The sequence below is a fragment of the Heptranchias perlo genome, chromosome 1 (genome assembly GCF_035084215.1).
Source record: "Heptranchias perlo isolate sHepPer1 chromosome 1, sHepPer1.hap1, whole genome shotgun sequence".
In the NCBI taxonomy this organism is placed as follows: Eukaryota; Metazoa; Chordata; class Chondrichthyes; order Hexanchiformes; family Hexanchidae; genus Heptranchias; species Heptranchias perlo.
This window is the reverse complement of record NC_090325.1, coordinates 48,531,047-48,552,439: the sequence shown is the minus strand read 5'-3', so window position 1 is coordinate 48,552,439 and position 21,393 is coordinate 48,531,047. Positions and strand designations below refer to the sequence as shown.

Genomic DNA, 21,393 nt, shown 5'->3' with positions numbered 1-21,393 from the left:
TGACCTACCGAGGTCATTGGACCGCCTCCGGCACTGTATGCAAGTGGGCGATATGTTGGTGGCGCTGGTGACCCCCTCTGCCACCTTGAGCCAGGCCTTCCTGGTGGCAGAGGCAGGCCGCTTCCTCCCGCCGGCCGGTTGGAAGATCTCTGTCCTCCCCCTCCTCCTCACCCCATGTATTGATACCTGGAGTGAGGCATCATTAAACTGGGAGCAGCCTTCCCCCTGGGCTGCTCCATGCAGTCATCTTTGCTATTGGTTGCAGCATCTGTCAGTGGAGGACTGCCCCTTTAAATAGAGCGCCTCCAGCCGACAGATCTTACTGCGCATGCGCAGCCCGCCCGACGCGCAGACCAGCAGCGGGGAACCCGGAGGAGCAGGTAAGTGGATCCAATTAGTGGGTTGCCTGGTACGATCACGCAGGAAACCCACTAATTTCACCGGGCGCGTTACCCACGTGCCCGCTTGCCCACCCGCCGAGAACCTACACCCCTGGTAAAATCGGGCCCCAAATGTCCTGCTACTACTTCCTTAATAATAGATTCTAGCATTTTCCCAATGACAGATGTTAGGCTAACTGGTCTATAGTTACCTGCCTTCTGTCTCACTCCCTTGAATAGGGGTGTTACGTTTGCGGTTTTCCAATCCGCTGGGAGCTTTCCAGAATCTAGTGAATTCTGGAAGATTACAACCAATGCATCCACTATCTCTGTAGCCACTTCCTTTAAGATCCTCGGATGCAAGCCATCGGGTCCAGTGGACTTGTCAGCTTTTAGACCCATTAGTTTATCTAGTACTTTCTCTCTAGTGATAGTGATTGTTTTTAGTTCCTCCCTCCCCTTTGCCCCTTGATTCTCTACTATTATTGGTATATTATTAGTGTCTTCCACTGTGAAGACAAATACAAAATATCTGTTCAATTCCTCTGCCATTTTCTTGTTTTCCATTATTATTTCCCCAGCCTCATCCTCTAAGGGACCAGTGTTTACTTTTGCTACCCTCTTCCTTTTTATATACTTGTAGAAGCTTTTACTGTCAGTTTTTATATTTCTTGCTAGTTTACTCTCATAATTTATTTCTCCCTCTTTATTATTCTTTTAGTCATCCTTCGCTGTTTTTTAAAGTTTTCCCAATCTTCGGGCTTACCAGTAATCTTTGCCATGTTGTATGCTTTTTCTTTTAACCTGATACCATCCCTGACTTCCTTAGTTAGCCATGGTTGGTTCACCCTTTTTGTGGAGCCTTTCCTCCTAACAGGGATATATTTTTGTTACGAGTCATAAAATATCTTTTTAAACGTTTGCCACTGCTTATCCACCATCATACCATCTAATCTGTTTGCCCAGTCCACTTTAGCCAATTCCACCCTCATTCCTTTATAATTGCCCTTATTTAAGTTTAATACAGTAGTTTCAGACCCAAGGTCCTCACTCTCAAACTGGATGTGAAATTCTATCATGTTATGATAGATTATCATATGTTGGTTTATCTGGTAGTCCATGTTAAAAGATCTTGTCTGTTCATGTGTTTAAATTCAGATCTAAATCTGTTTTCTTCTAGGCTTCAACAGCAGCAGTCTGCGTATAGTGGAACATGTCGACTTGCTAAACGGTGGATCTGTGCTCAGTTACTCAGTAATGATATTGGTGAGGAGAGTATCGATCTTCTTGCAGCCTACCTCTTCATGCAGCCCACACCTTATTCACCCCCTGCGTAAGGATATGTTTATATTTTATTTTAGGAGATAAGAGGGAATATTGTACTTCTATAATTTAAAACTTCCGTGCAACCGCTTTTCACCCACTCAGCACTGTGAATGAGTTCACTTGTCCGTGCACTTTTGACTAACTCTATTTGGCAGCTGTTTCTGTGTTTTGATCCATCAAATACGCTTTTGCAGATTGACCTTGGAGTGACATCAGCCTATAATGTTTGTGCTTTTGAGAGTAATAACAAGTTTGTATTATATACTGTTGAGAGATTCGATAATATTTTATTTATTGGGTATATGGTAATTATATTGGTGAAATTTAACTGGTAGTTTTACTTCTGTGAAAGAGTTAACTTGATTAAACCTGCCAGCTGGTGGTTTACTTGTTACTTGACTACTTGTTACTGAGGGCTCGTTGAGTGACGGAGCAGACTGGGTCTATGTGTCAGCCGTGACTTAGTTGGTAGCACTCTCGCCTCTGAGTCAGTAGGTTGTGGATTCAAGTCCAGTCCAGAGACTTGAAAGCAAAATCTAGGCTGACATTCCAGTGCAGTACTGAGGGTGTGCTGCGTTGTTGGAGATGTCGTCTTTCAGATGAGACATTAATCCGAGGCCCCCTCAGGTGGACGTAAAAGATCCTATGGCACTATTTCGAAGAAAAGCAGGGGAGTTATCCCCGGTGTCCTGGCCAATATTTATCCCTCAACCAATGTCATTAAGAATAGATTATCTGGTCATTATCACATTGCTTGCTGTGCGTAAATTGGTTACCCCGTTTCCTACATCAAACAGTGAATACACTTCAAAAATACTTCATTGGTTGTAAAGCGCTTTGTGGCATCCTGAGGTTGTGAAAAGCACTATATAAATCCAAGTCTTTCTTTCTCATCCTAATCTCCTTATGAAGGAAGAGAAAGCGAGAGTACATTTTTGAAAGGTTCCATTATATTAATATTTTAATATTTGTTACAAATAATGTGGCTGCATCTTTGTACATTTAACTAATTTTGAACTATATTTTTGTTTTTCCCTCTATATCTTCTATTGGTTAATAGTTCTCCACAAACTGGCTTCCTTCGATTTCTGAATTTATTATCTACATTTGATTGGAAGAATAATCCACTGATCGTGAACCTGAATGGTGACATAAAAGGTGAGATCACTTGGTTGCTTTGAGTGATTACTTTGCTGCTTTTAGTTGTTACTAATTCTGTGTTACAGATGAAAGGGAACAGATCATGTAAGCTAGAAGTTAACAGTCTAGATATAATTGTGTAGCAAAAGCCTGCAAAAAAAAAAACCCCAGTTACAATTTCAAAAAATTGTGACCTGACTTGTTTCAAGAAATGCCCAATCGGAATTGTACCATTTTACCACTTAATTAGGCAAAGGCACTTAATTATGTCACCTTGGAATTTGTAGCTATTTCCCCCTCTCCAACCTATTGTTAATTTATATTGGGCTAATTACTCTCTTCTCACCCTCCAAAGACCTTGATATTGGCTGTAAAGCAGGTAATCTTTGGGACTGTGGATGGGAGAGCCAGCATTGGTGCAGACGTTAATTATGGAAATTTATCAATGGAAATAATTTTTTTTTAAATGATTTTAGCGATCCTCACTTGTTCAGTCCCAAGTTCAATTGCTGTGATGTACAACTGCATAATGTAGTGATGAAATACCTGTCACTGTGGATTATGAGTTGGTAGAGGCAAGAAGCCTGTGTATTTGTTCTATTTTCTTTAGCAGACTTTGCCTTTCATGGATCATTTTCAGTTTGGGCACACTCACTACCATGATACATCCACTAATTCTGTAAACAGGTTCAGCAGTCTAGTTTTGAAGCACCCACTAGTTCTGGTGAATAGGTTCTGCAATTCTTTCTAGAGTCCAGAAGGCACTACTCTCTGCATCTCTGTAGTTACATCTGACCTTTCTTTCACAGGCCATAAAGGTAGGTTTCCTTATTTGGATTCAGGAAGGTTTTTGGTCAGCTATAAAGTTCTGTGGTCTTCTTGGCAGTGATTACTCTACAGAGAAATTGCTTTTGCTATATTGATATTAGTGGTTATGACTTTAATCCAATTATTACATTTAATGTATTTTGAAGTTGGTCCGTTTAAAAATTCCACACCCAAGCTGTTCTGTGGGTTAAAGTTCTTGTGTTTATTGTACCATGAATAAGTGATTCTCTGAAGCAGTAAAATACCTGCTCTTTCTGCAAGTTCATTCACAACCTATTCCCCGTCTAAATGAGCGACACATGTTTGCTGCAATCAGAACTGGTTTTGAGCCACTTCCTGTTGCCATCTTGAAAATTAGACCCACCACCCCGACTTCCAACAAGTGCAAGGAGCTAATGGACTTCTTTGTCTCTAAAATTGAAACCATCCGTTCAGCTGCCTCTGCCGCATCCCTCCCTTCCCGTAGCTCTGAACTTGCATCTTTCTCTAGTTTCTCCTATCTCCCCGCATGCCCGCTTTAAGCTCACCTTGTCCATGAGACCCGTTTTCTGCTGTCTTCACTCAATTCCCACTAAACTGCTGACCATCCAACTTCCCTTCCTGGCCCCCATGCTAGCTGGCGTTGTTAACGGTTCCCTCCTCTGGTACTGTCCCCCTTCTTTTCAAATCTGCTGTCATCACTCCCTCTCAAAGAAGCCACCCGTGACCCCTCTGTCCTTGCAATCTACCACCCCATCTCCAACCTCCCTTTCCTTAAACATGCTCTCGCCTCCCAAATCCGTGCCCATCTCTCCCGTAACTCCATATTTGAACCTCTCCAATCAGGTTTCCGTCCCTACCACAGCACTGAAACAGCCGTTATCAAAGTCACAAATGACATCCTGTATGACTGTGACCGTGGTGCACCATCCTTCTCAACCTGTCTGCAGCCTTTGACACGGTTGACCACACCATCCTCCTTCAATGCTTCTCCTCTGTTGTCCAACCGAGTGGGACTATCCTTGTCTGGTTCCATTCTTACCTATCCAGTCATAGCCAGTGAATCTCCTGGAATGGCTTCTCTTTCTGCTCCTGCACTGTTACCTCTGGAGTCCCTCAAGGATCTATCCTTGGCCCCCTCGTATCAATCTGTAACCTCATGGCCCGGCATATTCCTCACTCTACCATTACCAACAAGCCAGGGGATCAACCCTGGTTCAATGAGGAGTGTAGAAGAGCATGCCAGGAGCAGCACCAGGCGTACCTAAAAATGAGGTGCCAACCTGGTGAAGCTACAACTCAGGACTACATGCATGCTAAACAGTGGAAGCAACATGCTATAGACAGAGCTAAGCGATTCCACAACCAACGGATCAGATCAAAGCTCTGCAGTCCTGCCACATCTAGTCGTGAATGGTGGTGGACAATTAAACAACTAACGGGAGGAAGAGGCTCTGCAAACAACCCCATCCTCAATGATGGCGGAGTCCAGCACGTGAGTGTAAAAGACAAGGCTGAAGCGTTTGCAACCATCTTCAGCCAGAAGTGCCGAGTGGATGATCCATCTCTGCCTCCTCCCGATATCCCCACCATCACAGAAGCCAGTCTTCAGCCAATTCGATTCACTCCACGTGATATCAAGAAACGGCTGAGTGCACTGGATACAGCAAAGGCTGTGGACCCCGACAACATCCCGGCTGTAGTGCTGAAGCCTTGTGCTCCAGAACTAGCTGCGCCTCTAGCCAAACTGTTCCAGTACAGCTACAACACTGGCATCTACCCGACAATGTGGAAAATTGCCCAGGCATGTCCTGTCCACAAAAAGCAGGCCAAATCCAATCCGGCCAATTACCGCCCCATCAGTCTACTCTCAATCATCAGCAAAGTGATGGAAGGTGTCGTCGACAGCGCTATCAAGCGGCACTTACTCACCAATAACCTGCTCACCGATGCTCAGTTTGGGTTCCGCCAGGACCACTCGGCTCCAGACCTCATTACAGCCTTGGTCCAAACATGGACAAAAGAGCTGAATTCCAGAGGTGAGGTGAGAGTGACTGCCCTTGACATCAAGGCAACATTTGACCGAGTGTGGCACCAAGGAGCCCTTGTAAAATTGAAGTCAATGGGAATCGGGGAAAACTCTCCAGTGGCTGGAGTCATACCTAGCACAAAGGAAGATGGTAGTGGTTGTTGGAGGCCAATCATCTCAGCCCCACGGCATTGCTGCAGGAGTTCCTCAGGGCAGTGTCCTAGGCCCAACCATCTTCATCTGCTTCATCAATGACCTTCCCTCCATCATAAGGTCAGAAATGGGGATGTTCGCTGATGATTGCACAGTGTTCAGTTCCATTCGCAACCCCTCAAATAATGAAGCAGTCCGAGCCCGCATGCAGCAAGACCTGGACAACATCCAGGCTTGGGCTCATAAGTGGCAAGTAACATTCGCGCCAGACAAGTGCTAGGCAATGATCATCTCCAACAAGAGAGAGTCTAACCACCTCCCCTTGACATTCAACGGCATTACCATCGCCGAATCCCCCACCGTCAACATCCTGGGAGTCACCATTGACCAGAAACTTAACTGGACCAGCCATATAAATACTGTGGCTACAAGAGCAGGTCAGAGACTGGGTATTCTGCGGTGAGTGACTCACCTCCTGACTCCCCAAAGCCTCTCCACCATGTACAAGGCACAAGTCACGAGTGTGATGGAATAATCTCCACTTGCCTGGATGAGTGCAGCTCCAACAACACTCAAGAAGCTCGACACCATCCAGGACAAAGCAGCCCGCTTGATTGGCACCCCATCCACCACCCTAAACATTCACTCCCTTCACCACTGGCGCACAGTGGCTGCAGTGTGTACCATCCACAGGATGCACTGCAGCAACTCGCCAAGGCTTCTTCGACAGCACCTCCCAAACCCGCGACCTCTACCACCTAGAAGGACAAGGGCAGCAGGCACATGGGAACAATACCACCTGCACGTTCCCCTCCATGTCACACACCATCCCGACTTGGAAATATATCGCCGTTCCTTCATCGTCGCTGGGTCAAAATCCTGGAACTCCCTTCCTAACAGCACCGTGGGAGAACCTTCACCACACGGACTGCAGCGGTTCAAGAAGGCGGCTCACCACCACCTTCTCGAGGGCAATTAAGGATGGGCAATAAATGCTGTCCTCGCCAGCGACGCCCACGTCCCATGAACGAATAAAAAAATAATTGTCATCTATGCCTCCTATTTTAGTATTGTCTACAAATTTGGACACTACTCCCTTTAGGCCTATATCCAAATCATTGATATACATCGCACAGAAGTAGTCTTTGAACAGAACCTATTGGGACACTGCTACCCACTTTCAGCCATTCCGATATATTGCCCTAACCTCCCACTCCCTGTTTCCTAACTTCTATCCCGTTTTTAATCCTATTTTCTGTGCTCCTATTCACGTTGATCTTCTCAAATAGTGTCCTTTGCAATATCTTGTCAAAGGCTTTCTGAAAGTCCACGTCACTACACGCACTGCATTTCCCTCATCCACGATATCTGTCATCTACTTGAAGAACTGTCATCACGTTTCACCGTATTCAAATCTGGCTTGGCTGCCTTTCGTTATGTTCTCTTCATCTAGATATTTAGGAATTTCATCTTTAATTCAAGATTCCAAGATTTTAAACACAGCACATGTTATTAAATTAACTGGCCTGTAATTACCCAGGTTAGTTTTGTCTCCCTTTTTGACAATAGTGTTACGTTGGTCGCTCTCCAGTCCTCCAGCATTACAACCACTCTCAATAGAACACTGAAATATAATTTCTAGAACCTTCGCTACTTCTTCCTCCATTTCCCTCAGATTCCTTGGATGTATACTGTTGGGTCCTAGCATTTTGTCCTCTTAGCTTAAGTAATTTCTCGAATACTTGCCTTTTTAATAGCATTCTGTAAGAAAAGGAGAGAGAATTGTCTGAAACCTAGCTCCGTTAACATCATGCAACTGGGCAGTCTGTGATTGGGAGCTATGGAGCAGCAAGTGTTTTAAGGCAACTGCGAGGGAACTGCAAATGTTTACGGAGTTCCATTCTGTGACTCAATCGCACATGTTTTTTTTTTGAAAACCTTGCTCACAATTCCTACTCTCATCCTCTGTTTCCCTCTGCAGCTTCTCATTGCAGCATATGTAATCTGTAGATCTTCCTTCCTTCTACAGAATGTATATGTTCCATTGAGAAGCTGCATATGGAAGCAGAAGATCAAGATAGGAAGGTGGTGACCAAACAGACATTTTCTGTTGGAGAGTATTGTATAATCGGTTTGACAAAGGGAATTGCAAGGAGCGTGATCCAACATTGAATCTACTTGTCATTCGTCCTTTACTGTGATTTACAAATTGGACATGGAGAGGAGGGTTTGTCTACAGTATATTGTGTAGTATGATAAGATACCTGAAATTATTTTGTTACATTGTATTTATAGAAATTGAATATGCTGAGATTAAGAATGACTTTGTTGCCACACGGACCCAGCATCCAGTTATGTTCATTGCTACACCCAATGACAGGAGGACTTCAATATGGACAAAAGGACAACCATCCGCACCGGTGAGCGAGGTTTATCACTTCTTTTGAAGATTTCATAAATACACAGATGTACCCATGCAGATGTTTAACGATTAGTGTAAGTGTGGGGGTTTTTTTGTTGCTAAACTTAAAATTTTTTATGTAGTTCTTGCGGAGTGTTAGAACATGAGTTGATAACCCTCTATGGGGTGCATTTATGATCTTAACTAGTTGAGGACCTGCACCTGATGAACAGGCAATCGGATGGCAAGTGATCACCTGCTACTCTAGTCCAAGTCCTAGCAATCACAATAGCAGGGAATTCAGAGGAGGCACTTCCTTTTCTGTTGGAAGATAGATGCCCTGCACACAGACTCTATGGAACATATGGGTGGAGGAGACAAAAATATTGTAAAAATGGGGAGAAAAAAAATATATAGCAATCATATAGGCTTCATTACAGTGGAGCAATGTGGCGATCATTTTGGAAAAATACATGTAGTCGTGGAACTCTGAGGAACGGATTCAAAGTGGGTATGATAACATAGTGGCTATGTCACTGAACTAGCAATCCAGAGGCCTGGACTAATAATCAGTGAAACACTACTTCAAAACCCACCATGGCGGTTTGAAAATTTGAATTCAGTTTTAAAAATCTGGAAATAAAAAGCTGGTATCAGTAATAGTGACCATGAAGCTGTTGGATTGTTGGAAAATCCAACTGGTTCACTGTTATTGGGGAAGGAAATCTGCCATCCTTACCTGGTCTCGTCTATTTGTGACTCCAGTACCACACCAATGGTGGTTGACTCTTAACTGCCCTCCAGAGTGGCCTAGCAATCCACTCAGTTGTATCAAATCGCTTCAATCAGGGCAACTAGGGATAGCAATTAATTTATTGTGTATTAGAAATGTCAAACGAATTTAACCTGACCTGGTCAGGTTTCCCATCGCTTCTGATTCATGTCAGCTAAAAGCAGGCGAGAAGGGCCGGAACCATGAGGTGAGTGCCTTTATTGCACTGCTTGTGGGCCAGGAAGAGAAGGAGTGCTTCATCCAGGCCCCACAAGCTCACCTGGCGCGACAGAACCCCCGCGATTGGCCAGCCCCCCCCCTCCACCCCGGATGGTGGACATTCCGACCTCCGACCTCTTCTCCCGAAGATTTGGCCACAGGTTTGACTGAGGATTTGTATTGGAGGGAGCAGTCCTGTCATAAACTTGAACTCGTCCAAAACTCTGCTGCCTGTATCCTAACTCGCACCAAGTCCCGTTCACCCTTCACCCCTGTGCTCGCTGACCTACACTGGTTCCCGGTCCAGGAAGGCCTCGATTTTAAAATTCTCATTCTTGTTTTCAAATCCCTCCATGGCCTCACCCCTCCCTATCTCTAACCTCCTCCAGCCCTACAACCCTCCACGATCTCTGCGCTCCTCCAATTCTTGCTTCTTGCTCATCCCCGATTTTAATCACTCCACCATTGGAACCTTCAGCTGCCTAGGCTTTAAGCTCTGGAAATCTCTCCCTAAACCTCTCTGCCTCTCTACCTCTCCTCCTTTAAGACGCTCCTTATATCCTCCTGGAATCCGCCCCCCGCCCCCCCCCCCACACCCGATGTCCTCCATGGCCCACGATCCCTCCCTCCCTCTTCTCCAATCCTCGGCCTTCCTGCCTGCTAGCCAGCCAGCCTGTCAATCAGGTTGGCTACCGGGCGCAAAGCCCAGAAGTAAAATTTATTGCCCTCAGATTGTGACCCGCCAACTTTACTTCTGGGTTTTGCGTCCAATTATCTTTCCCCCACTCCCTTCCCAGCTCAATGTAAAAATCATGCCCCGAGGCATCATTTCAAAATATCAAATCACTGATTTTGTTAACCCTAATTTTGATGTGCATGTTCTGGTACATATGCCAGAGGCATTGTCTGATCCTAGCACCTCCTCAGGTCCTTTTTGGAATTTGATCAAAGTAAAATGATGATGATGTTAATTTTCCAGATTCTTCAGCGATTGCTAGAGCTTGCAAGCCAATCGTTACGAACACTAGAAAGACAGCTGATGGATCCATTAGATAACCATGATCTCAAGGTAATGTTTGAATATTGTATACAGTAAGTAGATCTGTTATATTACTTTTACAAACTACATTAATAACAATATACAAATGTACTAAATGACTTGAACTGCAAACTGCAAAGCATACACTATTGTCGGATTTAGTAACAGTGATGTTACATGTTGCTTTCATAAGTTGGATACATTTGTCTTGCTTTGTGGTTTCTCCAAATTATGCCCACAGAAACTACTTTCTTATGCCAAAAAAGAAAAACTGCAAATGCTGTAACATGTGAAAAATACAGAAAATTCTGTGAACAAATAGGATAAGTCAGTATCTGAAAGAGAAGGACACGTTAAAGTTTTAGGTTAGACCCTTCATCAGTACTGATGTCTGAAATTGTTGAATGCTTTTCTGTAGTTTTGTGCCTTTTGGTTTTAGCTTTTGCATTGCTCCATTAAAATACTGAATTGTCTTCTAGGAACAGAGAGATGCTAACAGTAATGTGACTTGTATAGCTGCTTTCATATCCTTAAAAATACTACACAAAGTGGATTAATTGCAGGGAGTTCTAGTGGGAATCTCATCAGGGGATGCCCTCAAATGTCTGGCTCTGGGGATGTCAGAAGTTAAAATGAACTGTAAGAAATAATTTTATGATCTAAGTTCTCTCCCCCCCCCCCCCCCCCCCCCCAACTTCTGTTGGCTTCTTGTATCATGTTTAAACAGTGAGAGCTGATGAGCTAGTTGGGCAAACTGGAGTGGAGGACCGTGCGAGCAGCATTGTCTTAATATGCTGGAACATCCTGGTTCAACTCTGAAACATTGTCGTGCCGCCTTTAAAAGAAATATATTTTTAAAACTAAACAACAAAAGACAAGGAGAGAACAAAGGATGGCAAAGATGATTATAATTCAGAATGATGGATCTTTTCTTCCTGCTCTCCTGAAGTCACTGACTCTTCACGTGTGTGGAGGGCCTCATAGGCGAGCCTGATTCTGTCTTCACCCCCTGATATGTTTTAACAAAGATCACTGGCTAATGATCAGGAGCCCTGTTTGATTTTCTCCTTGCTTCCCTACCCAGCCAGCAACAATAGCATTCCAACTGCTGCAGTAATTTGACTTTTAAATATAGTGAAACTACCTATTTAAACAAATTTTTAAAGCTCATTTTCTCCTAGACTTAAACTTGAAAAATAGGCTTCAGTGCAGATGAAGTGTGTGCTATTCCTCTGTAGCCTACAGTGTGTCATTGATCTTACCTCAGCAAAAATCATGTGATTATGGTACCGCTCCAGTTCAAATAGTGTGATTCATTCACAGAAATCTGCCATTATAATCACTACCAACCAATGCCAATCTCCTGCCAAAGATGGAATAATACCAGCCCACAGAATCCAGCTTGAACAACAACTTGCATTTATAAAGCGCCTGTAACGTAGTAAAACGTCCCAAGGCGCTTCACAGGAGTATTCAGACGAAATTTGACACCGAGCCACGTAAGGAGATATTAGGACAGGTGACCAAAAACTTATTAAAGAGGTAGATTTTAAAGAACATCTTAAAGAAGAAAAGAAAGACGGAGAGGTTCAGGGAGGGAATTCCATAGCTTAGGGACTAGACAGCTGAAGGCATGATTGCCAGTGGTGCTGTGAAGGAAATCGCGGAGGGAGCGGGAAGAGAAGCCATTGCAGGAGATTCTCTGGCTATGATTGGATAGGTAAGAATGATAGCAGGCGAGAGCAGTCCCACTCAGTTGGACAATGGAGGAGATGCGTTGGTGGAGGATGGTGTTGTCAACCGTGTCAAAGACTGCAGACAGGTAGAGAAGGATGAGGAGGGGGTATTGCCGCCACATTCACAGTCAGGATGTCATTTGTGACTTTTATGAGGGCCGTTTCAGTAAGGGCTGTGGCAGGGGCGGAAACCTTGGAATGGTTCAAACATGGTGTTGTGGGAAAGATGGATACGGATTTGGAAGGCAACAACACGTTCAAGGACCTTGGAGAGGAAAAGGAGGTTCGAGATGGGGTGGTAGTTTTCAAAGACAGAGGGGTCAAATGTGGGTTTTTTGAGGAGCTGGGGTGATGAAGGCAGATTTGACAGTACCAGAGGAGAGGGAACGGTTAGAACATAAGAACATAAGAAATAGGAGCAGGAGTAGGCCAATCGGCCCCTCGAGCCTGCCATTCAATAAGATCATGGCTGATCTGATCCTAATCTCAAATCTAAATTCATGTCCAATTTCCTGCCCGCTCCCCGTAACCCCTAATTCCCTTTACTTCCAGGAAACTGTCTATTTCTGTTTTCAATTTATTTAATGATGTAGCTTCCACAGCTTCCTGGGGCAGCAAATTCCACAGACCTACTACCCTCTGAGTGAAGAAGTTTCTCCTCATCTCAGTTTTGAAAGAGCAGCCCCTTAGTCTAAGATTATGCCCCCTAGTTCTAGTTTCACCCATCCTTGGGAACATCCTCACCGCATCCACCCGATCAAGCCCCTTCACAATCTTATATGTTTCAATAAGATCGCCTCTCATTCTTCTGAACTCCAATGAGTAGAGTCCCAATCTACTCAACCTCTCCTCATATGTCCGCCCCCTCATCCCCGGGATTAACCGAGTGAACCTTCTTTGTACTGCCTCGAGAGCAAGTATGTCTTTTCTTAAGTATGGACACCAAAAGTCCCTAGTCAAAAAGAAGAAGGAGGAATATGACATGCATAGGCAGCTGGGATCAAGTGGATCCCTTGAAGAGTATAGAGATTGCCGGAGGATGGGATACAGAGTGGAGCTACAATAGGGGGTGATGTGCAGCCAAATATAGAGAAAAAACAAGTCAGCTTGGAAGACAGGGCAAATATGTGAGGGCAAGGCTGGATGGCATCTATTTTAATGCAAGGAGTCTTGCGAATAAGGTGGATGAACTGAAGGTGTTGATAAACACATGGGAGTATGATATTGTTGCTGTCACAGAGACATGGTTGAGGGAGGGGCAAGACTGGCAGCTCAATATTCCGGGGTACAGAATCTTTAGGCGAGACAGAGGGGGAGGTATAAGAGGAGGGGGGGTCGCAATATTAATTAAAGAATCAAATACTGCCATAAGGAGGGATGATATATTAGCAGGTTCCTCTAATGAGGCCATATGGGTGGAGCTTAAAAACAAAAAGGGGGCAAGCACTTTGATGGGAGTGTACTATAGGCCCCCAAACAGTCAGAGGGAGATAGAGGAACAGATGTGTAGGCAAATCTCAGAAAATTGTGCAAATAATAGGGTAATAATAGTGGGGGATTTCAACTTCCCCAGCATTAACTGGGATACTCAGAGTGTAAAAGGCTTAGAGGGTACAAAATTTTTAACGTGCATCCAGGAGAGCTTTTTGAGCCAGCATGTAGAAAGTCCTACAAGAGAGGGGGCGGTACTGGACCTAATTCTAGGGAATGTGGCCGGCCAAGTGGAAGAAGTGCTAGTAGGTGAGCACTTTGGTGACAGTGACCATAATTCGGTGAGATTTAAGGTGGGCATGGAAAAGGATAGGGAGGGGCCGGAAATAAAGGTTCTAAATTGGGGGAAGGCCGATTTTAATAGGATAAGGCAGGATCTGGCCAAAATGGACTGGGATCAGCTGCTTGTAGGAAAATCCGCATCGGAGCAATGGGAGTCTTTCAGAAGGGAGATTGAGACCATACAATGGCAACATGTTCCCGTAAAGGTCAAGGGTGGTTCCAAGAACTCCAGGGAACCTTGGATGTCAGGGGATATACGAGAATGGATTAGGAAAAAAAGGAGGGCTTTTGGCAGATACAAAAGGCTAAAGACGGAGGAAGCCCGAGAGGAGTACAAAAAGTGCAGGGTGATACTTAAAAAAGAAATTAGGAGATCAAGGAGGGGCCATGAAATAACACTGGCGAGCAAAATAAAGGAAAATCCTAAGATGTTTTATAAGTATATTAAGGGTAAGAGGATGACTAGGGAAAAAATAGGGCCCATTAGGGACAAAAATGGCAATCTGTGTGTGGAGCCGGCAGATGTAGGAGGGGTTCTAAATGAATTTTTTGCATCTGTTTTCACTATGGAGAAGGACGACGTAGACATAGAAATACGGCAGGGGGACTGTGATATACTCGAACATATTAACATCGAGCGGGAGGAGGTATTGGCGGTTTTAGCAGGCCTAAAAATGGATAAATCCCCAGGCCCGGACGAAATGTATCCCAGGCTACTGTGTGAGGCAAAGGAGGAGATTGCGGGGGCTCTGACACATATATTCAGAACCTCTCTGGCCACAGGGGATGTGCCAGAGGACTGGAGAACCGCTAATGTAGTACCATTATTCAAGAAGGGGAGTAGGGAAAAACCGGGGAACTACAGGCCAGTGAGCCTAACATCAGTGGTAGGAAAATTATTGGAAAAAATTCTGAAGGACAAAATTAGTCTCCACTTGGAGAAGCAAGGATTAATCAGGGATAGTCAACATGGCTTTGTCAAGGGAAGATCATGTCTGACTAATTTGATTGAATTTTTTGAGGGGGTGACTAGGCGTGTGGATGAGGGTAACGCAGTGGATGTGGTATACATGGATTTCAGTAAGGCCTTCGATAAAGTCCCCCACAGGAGACTGGTCAAAAAGGTACGAGCCCATGGAATCCAGGGTGCCTTGGCACTTTGGATACAAAACTGGCTTAGTGGCAGAAGGCAGAGGGTGATGGTCGAAGGTTGTTTTTGTGACTGGAAGCCTGTGACCAGTGGGGTACCACAGGGATCGGTGCTGGGTCCCTTGCTGTTTGTGGTCTACATTAATGACTTGGATATGAATGTAGAAGGTATGATCAGTAAGTTCGCTGATGATACAAAAATTGGTAGGGTGGTAAATAGCGAGGAGGATAGCCTCAGTCTGCAGGACGATATAGATGGGTTGGTCAGATGGGCGGAACAGTGGCAAATGGAATTTAACCCGGAAAAGTGCGAGGTGATGCACTTTGGAGGGACTAACAAGGCAAGGGAATACACAATGAATGGGAGGACCCGAGGCAAGACAGAGGGTCAGAGGGATCTTGGTGTGCAAGTTCACAGATCCCTGAAGGCGGCGGAACAGGTAGATAAGGTGGTAAAGAAGGCATATGGGATACTTGCCTTTATTAGCCGAGGCATAGAATATAAGAGCAAGGAGGTTATGATGGAGCTGTATAAAACACTGGTTAGGCCACAGCTGGAGTACTGTGTGCAGTTCTGGTCGCCGCACTACAGGAAGGATGTGATCGCTTTGGAGAGGGTGCAGAGGAGATTCACCAGGATGTTACCAGGGCTGGAGCGCTTCAGCTATGAAGAGAGACTTGGAAGATTGGGTTTGTTTTCCTTGGAGCAGAGGAGGCTGAGGGGGGACATGATTGAGGTGTACAAAATTATATGGGGCACAGATAGGATGGATACTAAGGAGCTTTTTCCCTTCGTTGAGGGTTCTATAACAAGGGGACATAGATTCAAGGTAAAAGGCGGGAGGTTTAGAGGGGATTTGAGAAAGAACTTTTTCACCCAGAGGGTGGTTGGAGTCTGGAACTCACTGCCTGAAAGGGTTGTGGAGGCAGGAACCCTCAACATTCAAGAAGCATTTGGATGAGCACTTGAAATGCCATAGCATACAAGGCTACGGACCAAATGCTGGAATATGGGATTAGAGTAGACAGGGCTTGATGGCCGGCGCGGACACGATGGGCCGAAGGGCCTCTATCCGTGCTGTGTAACTCGATGACTCTATGACTCTATGACTAGTGGAGTTAAGAGAGAAATCAGGAGGGCAAAAAGGGGACATGAGATTGCTTTGGCAGATAAGGCAAAGGAGAATCCAAAGAGCTTCTACAAAGACATAAAGGGCAAAAGAGTAACTCGGGAGAGAGTAGGGCCTCTTAAGGAGTAACAAGGTCATCTATGTGCGGAACCACAAGAGATGGGTGAGATCCTGAATGAATATTTCACATCAGTATTTACAGTTGAGAAAGGCATGGATGTTAGGGAACTTGGGGAAATAAATAGTGATGTCTTGAGGAGTGTACATATTACAGAGAGGGAGGTGCTGGAAGTCTTAACGCGCATCAAGGTAGATAAATCTCCGGGACCTGATGAAATGTATCCCAGGACGTTATGGGAGGTTAGGGAGGAAATTGCGTGTCCCCTAGCAGATATATTTGAATCATCGACAGCGACAGGTGAGGTGCCTGAAGATTGGAGGGTAGCAAATGTTGTGCCTTTGTTTAAGAAGGGCAGCAGGGAAAAGCCTGGGAACTACAGACCGGTGAGCCTGACATCTGTAGTGGGTAAGTTGTTAGAGGGTATTCTGAGAAACAGGATCTACAGGCATTTGGAGAGGCAGGGACTGATTAGGAACAGTCAGCATGGTTTTGTGAGAGGAAAATCATGTCTCACGAATTTGATTGAGTTTTTTGAAGGGGTAACCAAGAAGATAGATGAGGGCTGTGCAGTAGACGTGGTCTACATGGACTTCAGCAAAGCCTTTGACAAGGTACCGCATGGTAGGTTGTTACATAAGGTTAAATATCACCGGATCCAAGGTGAGGTAGCCAATTGGATACAAAATTGGATTGACAACAGAAGACAGAGGGTGGTTGTAGAGGGTTGTTTTTCAAACTGGAGGCCTGTGACCAGCGGTGTGCCTCAGGGATCGGTGCTGGGTCCGCTGTTATTTGTTATTTATATTAATGATTTGGATGAGAATTTAGGAGGCATGGTTAGTAAGTTTGCAGATGACACCAAGATTGGTGGCATTGTGGACAGTGAAGAAGGTTATCTAGGATTACAACGGGATCTTGATAAATTGGGCCAGTGGGCCGATGAATGGCAGATGGAGTTTAATTTAGATAAATGTGAGGTGATGCATTTTGGTAGATCGAATCGGGCCAGGACCTACTCCGTTAATGGTAGGGCGTTGGGGAGAGTTATAGAACAAAGAGATCTAGGAGTACAGATTCATAGCTCCTTGAAAGTGGAGTCACAGGTGGATAGGGTGGTGAAGAAGGCATTCAGCATGCTTGGTTTCATCGGTCAGAACATTGAATGCAGGAGTTGGGATGTCTTGTTGAAGTTGTACAAAACATTAGTAAGGCCACACTTGGAAGACTGTGTACAGTTCTGGTCACCCTATTATAGAAAGGATATTATTAAACTAGAAAGAGTGCAGAAAAGATTTACTAGGATGCTACCGGGACTTGATGGTTTGACTTATAGGGAGAGGTTGGATAGACTGAGACTTTTTTCCCTGGAGAGTAGGAGGTTGAGGGGTGATCTTATACAAGTCTATAAAATAATGAGGGGCATAGATAAGGTAGATAGTCAAAATCTTTTCCCAAAGGTAGGGGAGTCTATAACGAGGGGGCATAGATTTAAGGTGAGAGGGGAGAGATACAAAAAGGTCCAGAGGGGAAATCTTTTTCACTCAAAGGGTGGCGAGTGTCTGGAACGAGCTGCCAGAGGCAGTAGTAGAGGCGGGTACAATTTTGTCTTTTAAAAAGCATTTGGACAGTTACATGGGTAAGATGGGTATAGAGGGATATGGGCCAAGTGCGGGCAATTGGGACTAGCTTAGTGGTATAAACTGGGCGACATGGACATGTTGGGCCGAAGGGCCTGTTTCCATGTTGTAAACTTCTATGATTCTATGATTCTAAAACTGTATGCAGTATTCCAGGTGCGGTCTCACCAATACCTTATATAACTGCAGCAATACCTCCCTGTTTTTATATTCTATCCCCCTAGCAATAAAAGCCAACATTCCGTTGGCCTTCTTGATCACCTGCTGCACCTGCATACTAACTTTTTGATTTTCTTGCACTCGGACCCCCAGATCCCTTTGTACTGCAGTACTTTCCAGTTTCTCGCCATTAAGATAATAACTTGCTCTCTGATTTTTCCTGCTAAAGTGCATAACCTCACATTTTCCAATATTGTATTGCATCTGCCAAATCTCCGCCCACTCACCCAGCCTGTCTATATCCCCTTGTCGGTTTTTTATGTCCTCCTCACTCTCTACTTTCCCTCCCATCTTTGTATCATCTACAAACTTTGATACGTTACACTCGGTCCCCTCCAAATCGTTAATATAGATTGTAAAGAGTTGGGGTCCCAGCACCGACCCCTGTGGAACACCACTGGTTACTGGTTGCCAGTCCGAGAATGAACCATTTATCCCAACTCTCTGCTTCCTGTTAGATAACCAATCCTCCACCCATGCCAGAATATTACCCCCAATCCAGTGATTCTTTATCTTGAGCAATAATCTTTTATGTGGCACCTTGTCGAATGCCTTCTGGAAGTCTAAATACACTACATCCACTGGTTCCCCTTTATCCACCCTGTACGTTATGTCTTCAAAGAACTCAAGCAAATTTGTCAGACATGACTTCCCCTTTGTAAAGCCATGCTGACTTTGTCCTATTAAATTATGTTTATCCAAATGTTCTGCTACTGTCTCCTTAATAATAGACTCCAAAATTTTACCCACCACAGATGTTAAGCTAACTGGTCTATAATTTCCAGCCTTCTGCCTACTACCCTTTTTAAATAAGGGTGTTACATTGGCAGTTTTCCAATCTGCCGGGACCTTTGCCGAGTCCAGAGAATTTTGGAAAATTATTACCAAAGCATCCACAATCCCGACTGCCACTTCCCTCAAGACCCTAGGATGTAAGCCATCAGGTCCAGGGGATTTATCCGCCTTGAGTCCCATTAATTTACTGAGTACCAATTCCTTAGTGATTTTAATCGTATTTAGCTCCTCCCCCCCTAGAGCCCCCTGTTTGTCCAGTGTTGGGATATTCTTAGTGTCCTCTACCGTAAAGACTGAAACAAAATATTTGTTCAGCATTTTTGCCATCTCCATGTTTCCCACCATTAATTTCCCGGTCTCATCCTCTAAAGGACCTACGTTTGCCTTAGCCACCCTTTTTCTTTTTATATAACTGTAGAAACTCTTGCTATCTGTTTTTATATTTTTTGCTAATTTATTTTCATAATATATCTTCCCTTTCTTAATCAATCCTTTCGTTACTTTTTGCTGTCTTTTGAAGACTTCCCAATCTTCTATCCTCCCACTAAGTTTGGCTACCTTATATGTCCTTGTTTTTAGTCGGATACTATCCTTAATTTCTTTACTTAGCCACGGATGGCTGTCATTTCTTTTACACCCTTTTTTCCTCAGTGGAATATATATTTTTTGAAAGTTGTAAAATAACTCCTTAAATGAACACCACTGCTCATGTACCGTCTTACCCTTTAATCTATTTTCCCAGTCCACTTTAATCAATTCCGCTCTCATACCATCATAGTCTCCTTTATTCAAGCTCAGTACGCTTGTTTGAGAACCAACCTTCTCACCCTCTAATTGGATATGGAATGTAACCATGTTATGGTCACTCATTCCAAGGGGATCCTTAACTAGGACATTATTAATTAATCCTGGCTCATTACACAGGACCAGGTCCAAGGTTGCCTGCCCCCTTGTAGGATCAGTTACATACTGCTCAAGAAATCCATCCCTAATACACTCAATAAACTCTTCCTCAAGGCTGCCCTGCCCAATTTGATTTGTCCAGTTAATATGATAGTTAAAATCCCCCATAATTATAGCTGTTCCCTTATTACATGCCCTGACTATTTCCTGATTAATACTTCTTCCAGCAGAGTTGCAACTATTAGGAGGCCTATATACTACGCCCACTAGTGTTTTTTTCCCCTTATTATTCCTTATCTCTACCCAAACTGTTTCATTGTCCTGATCTTTTGTCCCAATATCATTTCTCTGTATTACAGTGATTCCTTCCTTTATTAACATAGCCACCCCACCTCCCCTTCCTTCCTGCCTGCCTGTCCTTCCTGACTGTTAAATACCCTGGCATATTTAATTCTCAGTCGTTGTCACCCTGCAGTCATGTTTCTGTAATGGCCACAAGACCATACCCATACGTCGTTATTTGAGCCGTTAACTCGTCCATTTTGTTACGAATGCTACGTGCATTCAGGTAAAGAACTTTAAAATATGTTTTGTGACACTTAGTTCCTGCTTTTTCCTTTTTTAACACTTTACCTTTTACTCCATACCTTCTGTCCCTTCCTGACATGCTTTCCTCTGTCTCCCTGCTCAGGTTCCCAACCCCCTGCCACAGCTTTGATGCTGGGTTAATCGCCTTGTGCCTTCTAGTTTTTATTTTATCTGTCGTGCCTAAAGTATACTTTCTTTGCGCTGCTCTACGCTTTTCCCTTTCACTTGTTCTTGAACAACTGTTTGTACTATTTGTATTGTAGATTTCCCCTGGGTCTTCCCCTCTCTTGCTGCTCTCAACTTTATTCTCTTCTGACTCCCCGCTCAGGTTCCCATCCCCCTGCCACTCTAGTTTAAACCTTCCCCAATAGCACTAGCAAACACCCCCGCGAGGACATTGGTCCCGGTCCTGCTCGGGTGTAACCCGTCATGCCTGTACAGGTCCCACCTTCCCCAGAACTGGTCCCAACGTCCCAGGAATCTAAATCCCTCCCTCCTACACCATCCCTGCAGCCACGCATTCATCCTGTCTATTCTCCTGTTCCTATACTCGCTAGCACGTGGCACCGGTAGTAATCCTGAGATCACTACCTTTGAAGTCCTGCTTTTTAATTTATCTCCTAACTCCTTAAATTCACCTTGCAGGACCTCATCCCTTTTTTTACCTATGTCGTTGGTTCCAATATGGACCACGACTACTGGCTGTTCACCCTCCCCCTCCAGAATGCCCTGCAGCCACTCCGTGACTTCCTTGACCCTAGCACCAGGGAGGCAACATACCATCCTGGAGTCACGTTTGCGGCCGCAGAAACGCCTATCTGTTCCCCTTACAATTGAATCCCCTATCACTATAGCCCTGCCACTCTTCTTCCTCCCCTCCTGTGCAGCAGAGCCACCCGTGGTGCCCCGAACCTGGCTCTTGCTGCTTTCCCCTGATAAGCCATCTCCCCCAACAGTATCCAAAGCAGAATATCTGTTTGAGAGGGAGATGGCCCCAGGGGACTCCTGCTCTACCTGCCTAGTCCTTTTACTCTGCCTGGCGGTCACCCATTTCCTTTCTGCCTGCGTAATCTTTA

At 44.6% G+C, this 21,393-nt stretch overlaps 1 protein-coding gene across 1 annotated transcript in view; it reads left to right on the top strand.

Annotated features, from left to right (window-relative positions):
* Nucleotides 1–21,393, top strand: part of nol6 (nucleolar protein 6 (RNA-associated)) — a 113,333-nt gene that overhangs the window by 81,920 nt on the left and 10,020 nt on the right. The window contains exons 20-23 of the mRNA XM_067984585.1: nt 1,561–1,713; nt 2,767–2,864; nt 8,131–8,255; nt 10,207–10,296. Of these exons, the coding sequence (XP_067840686.1) occupies nt 1,561–1,713; nt 2,767–2,864; nt 8,131–8,255; nt 10,207–10,296 (466 nt within the window). The remainder of the gene's footprint in view (nt 1–1,560; nt 1,714–2,766; nt 2,865–8,130; nt 8,256–10,206; nt 10,297–21,393) is intronic.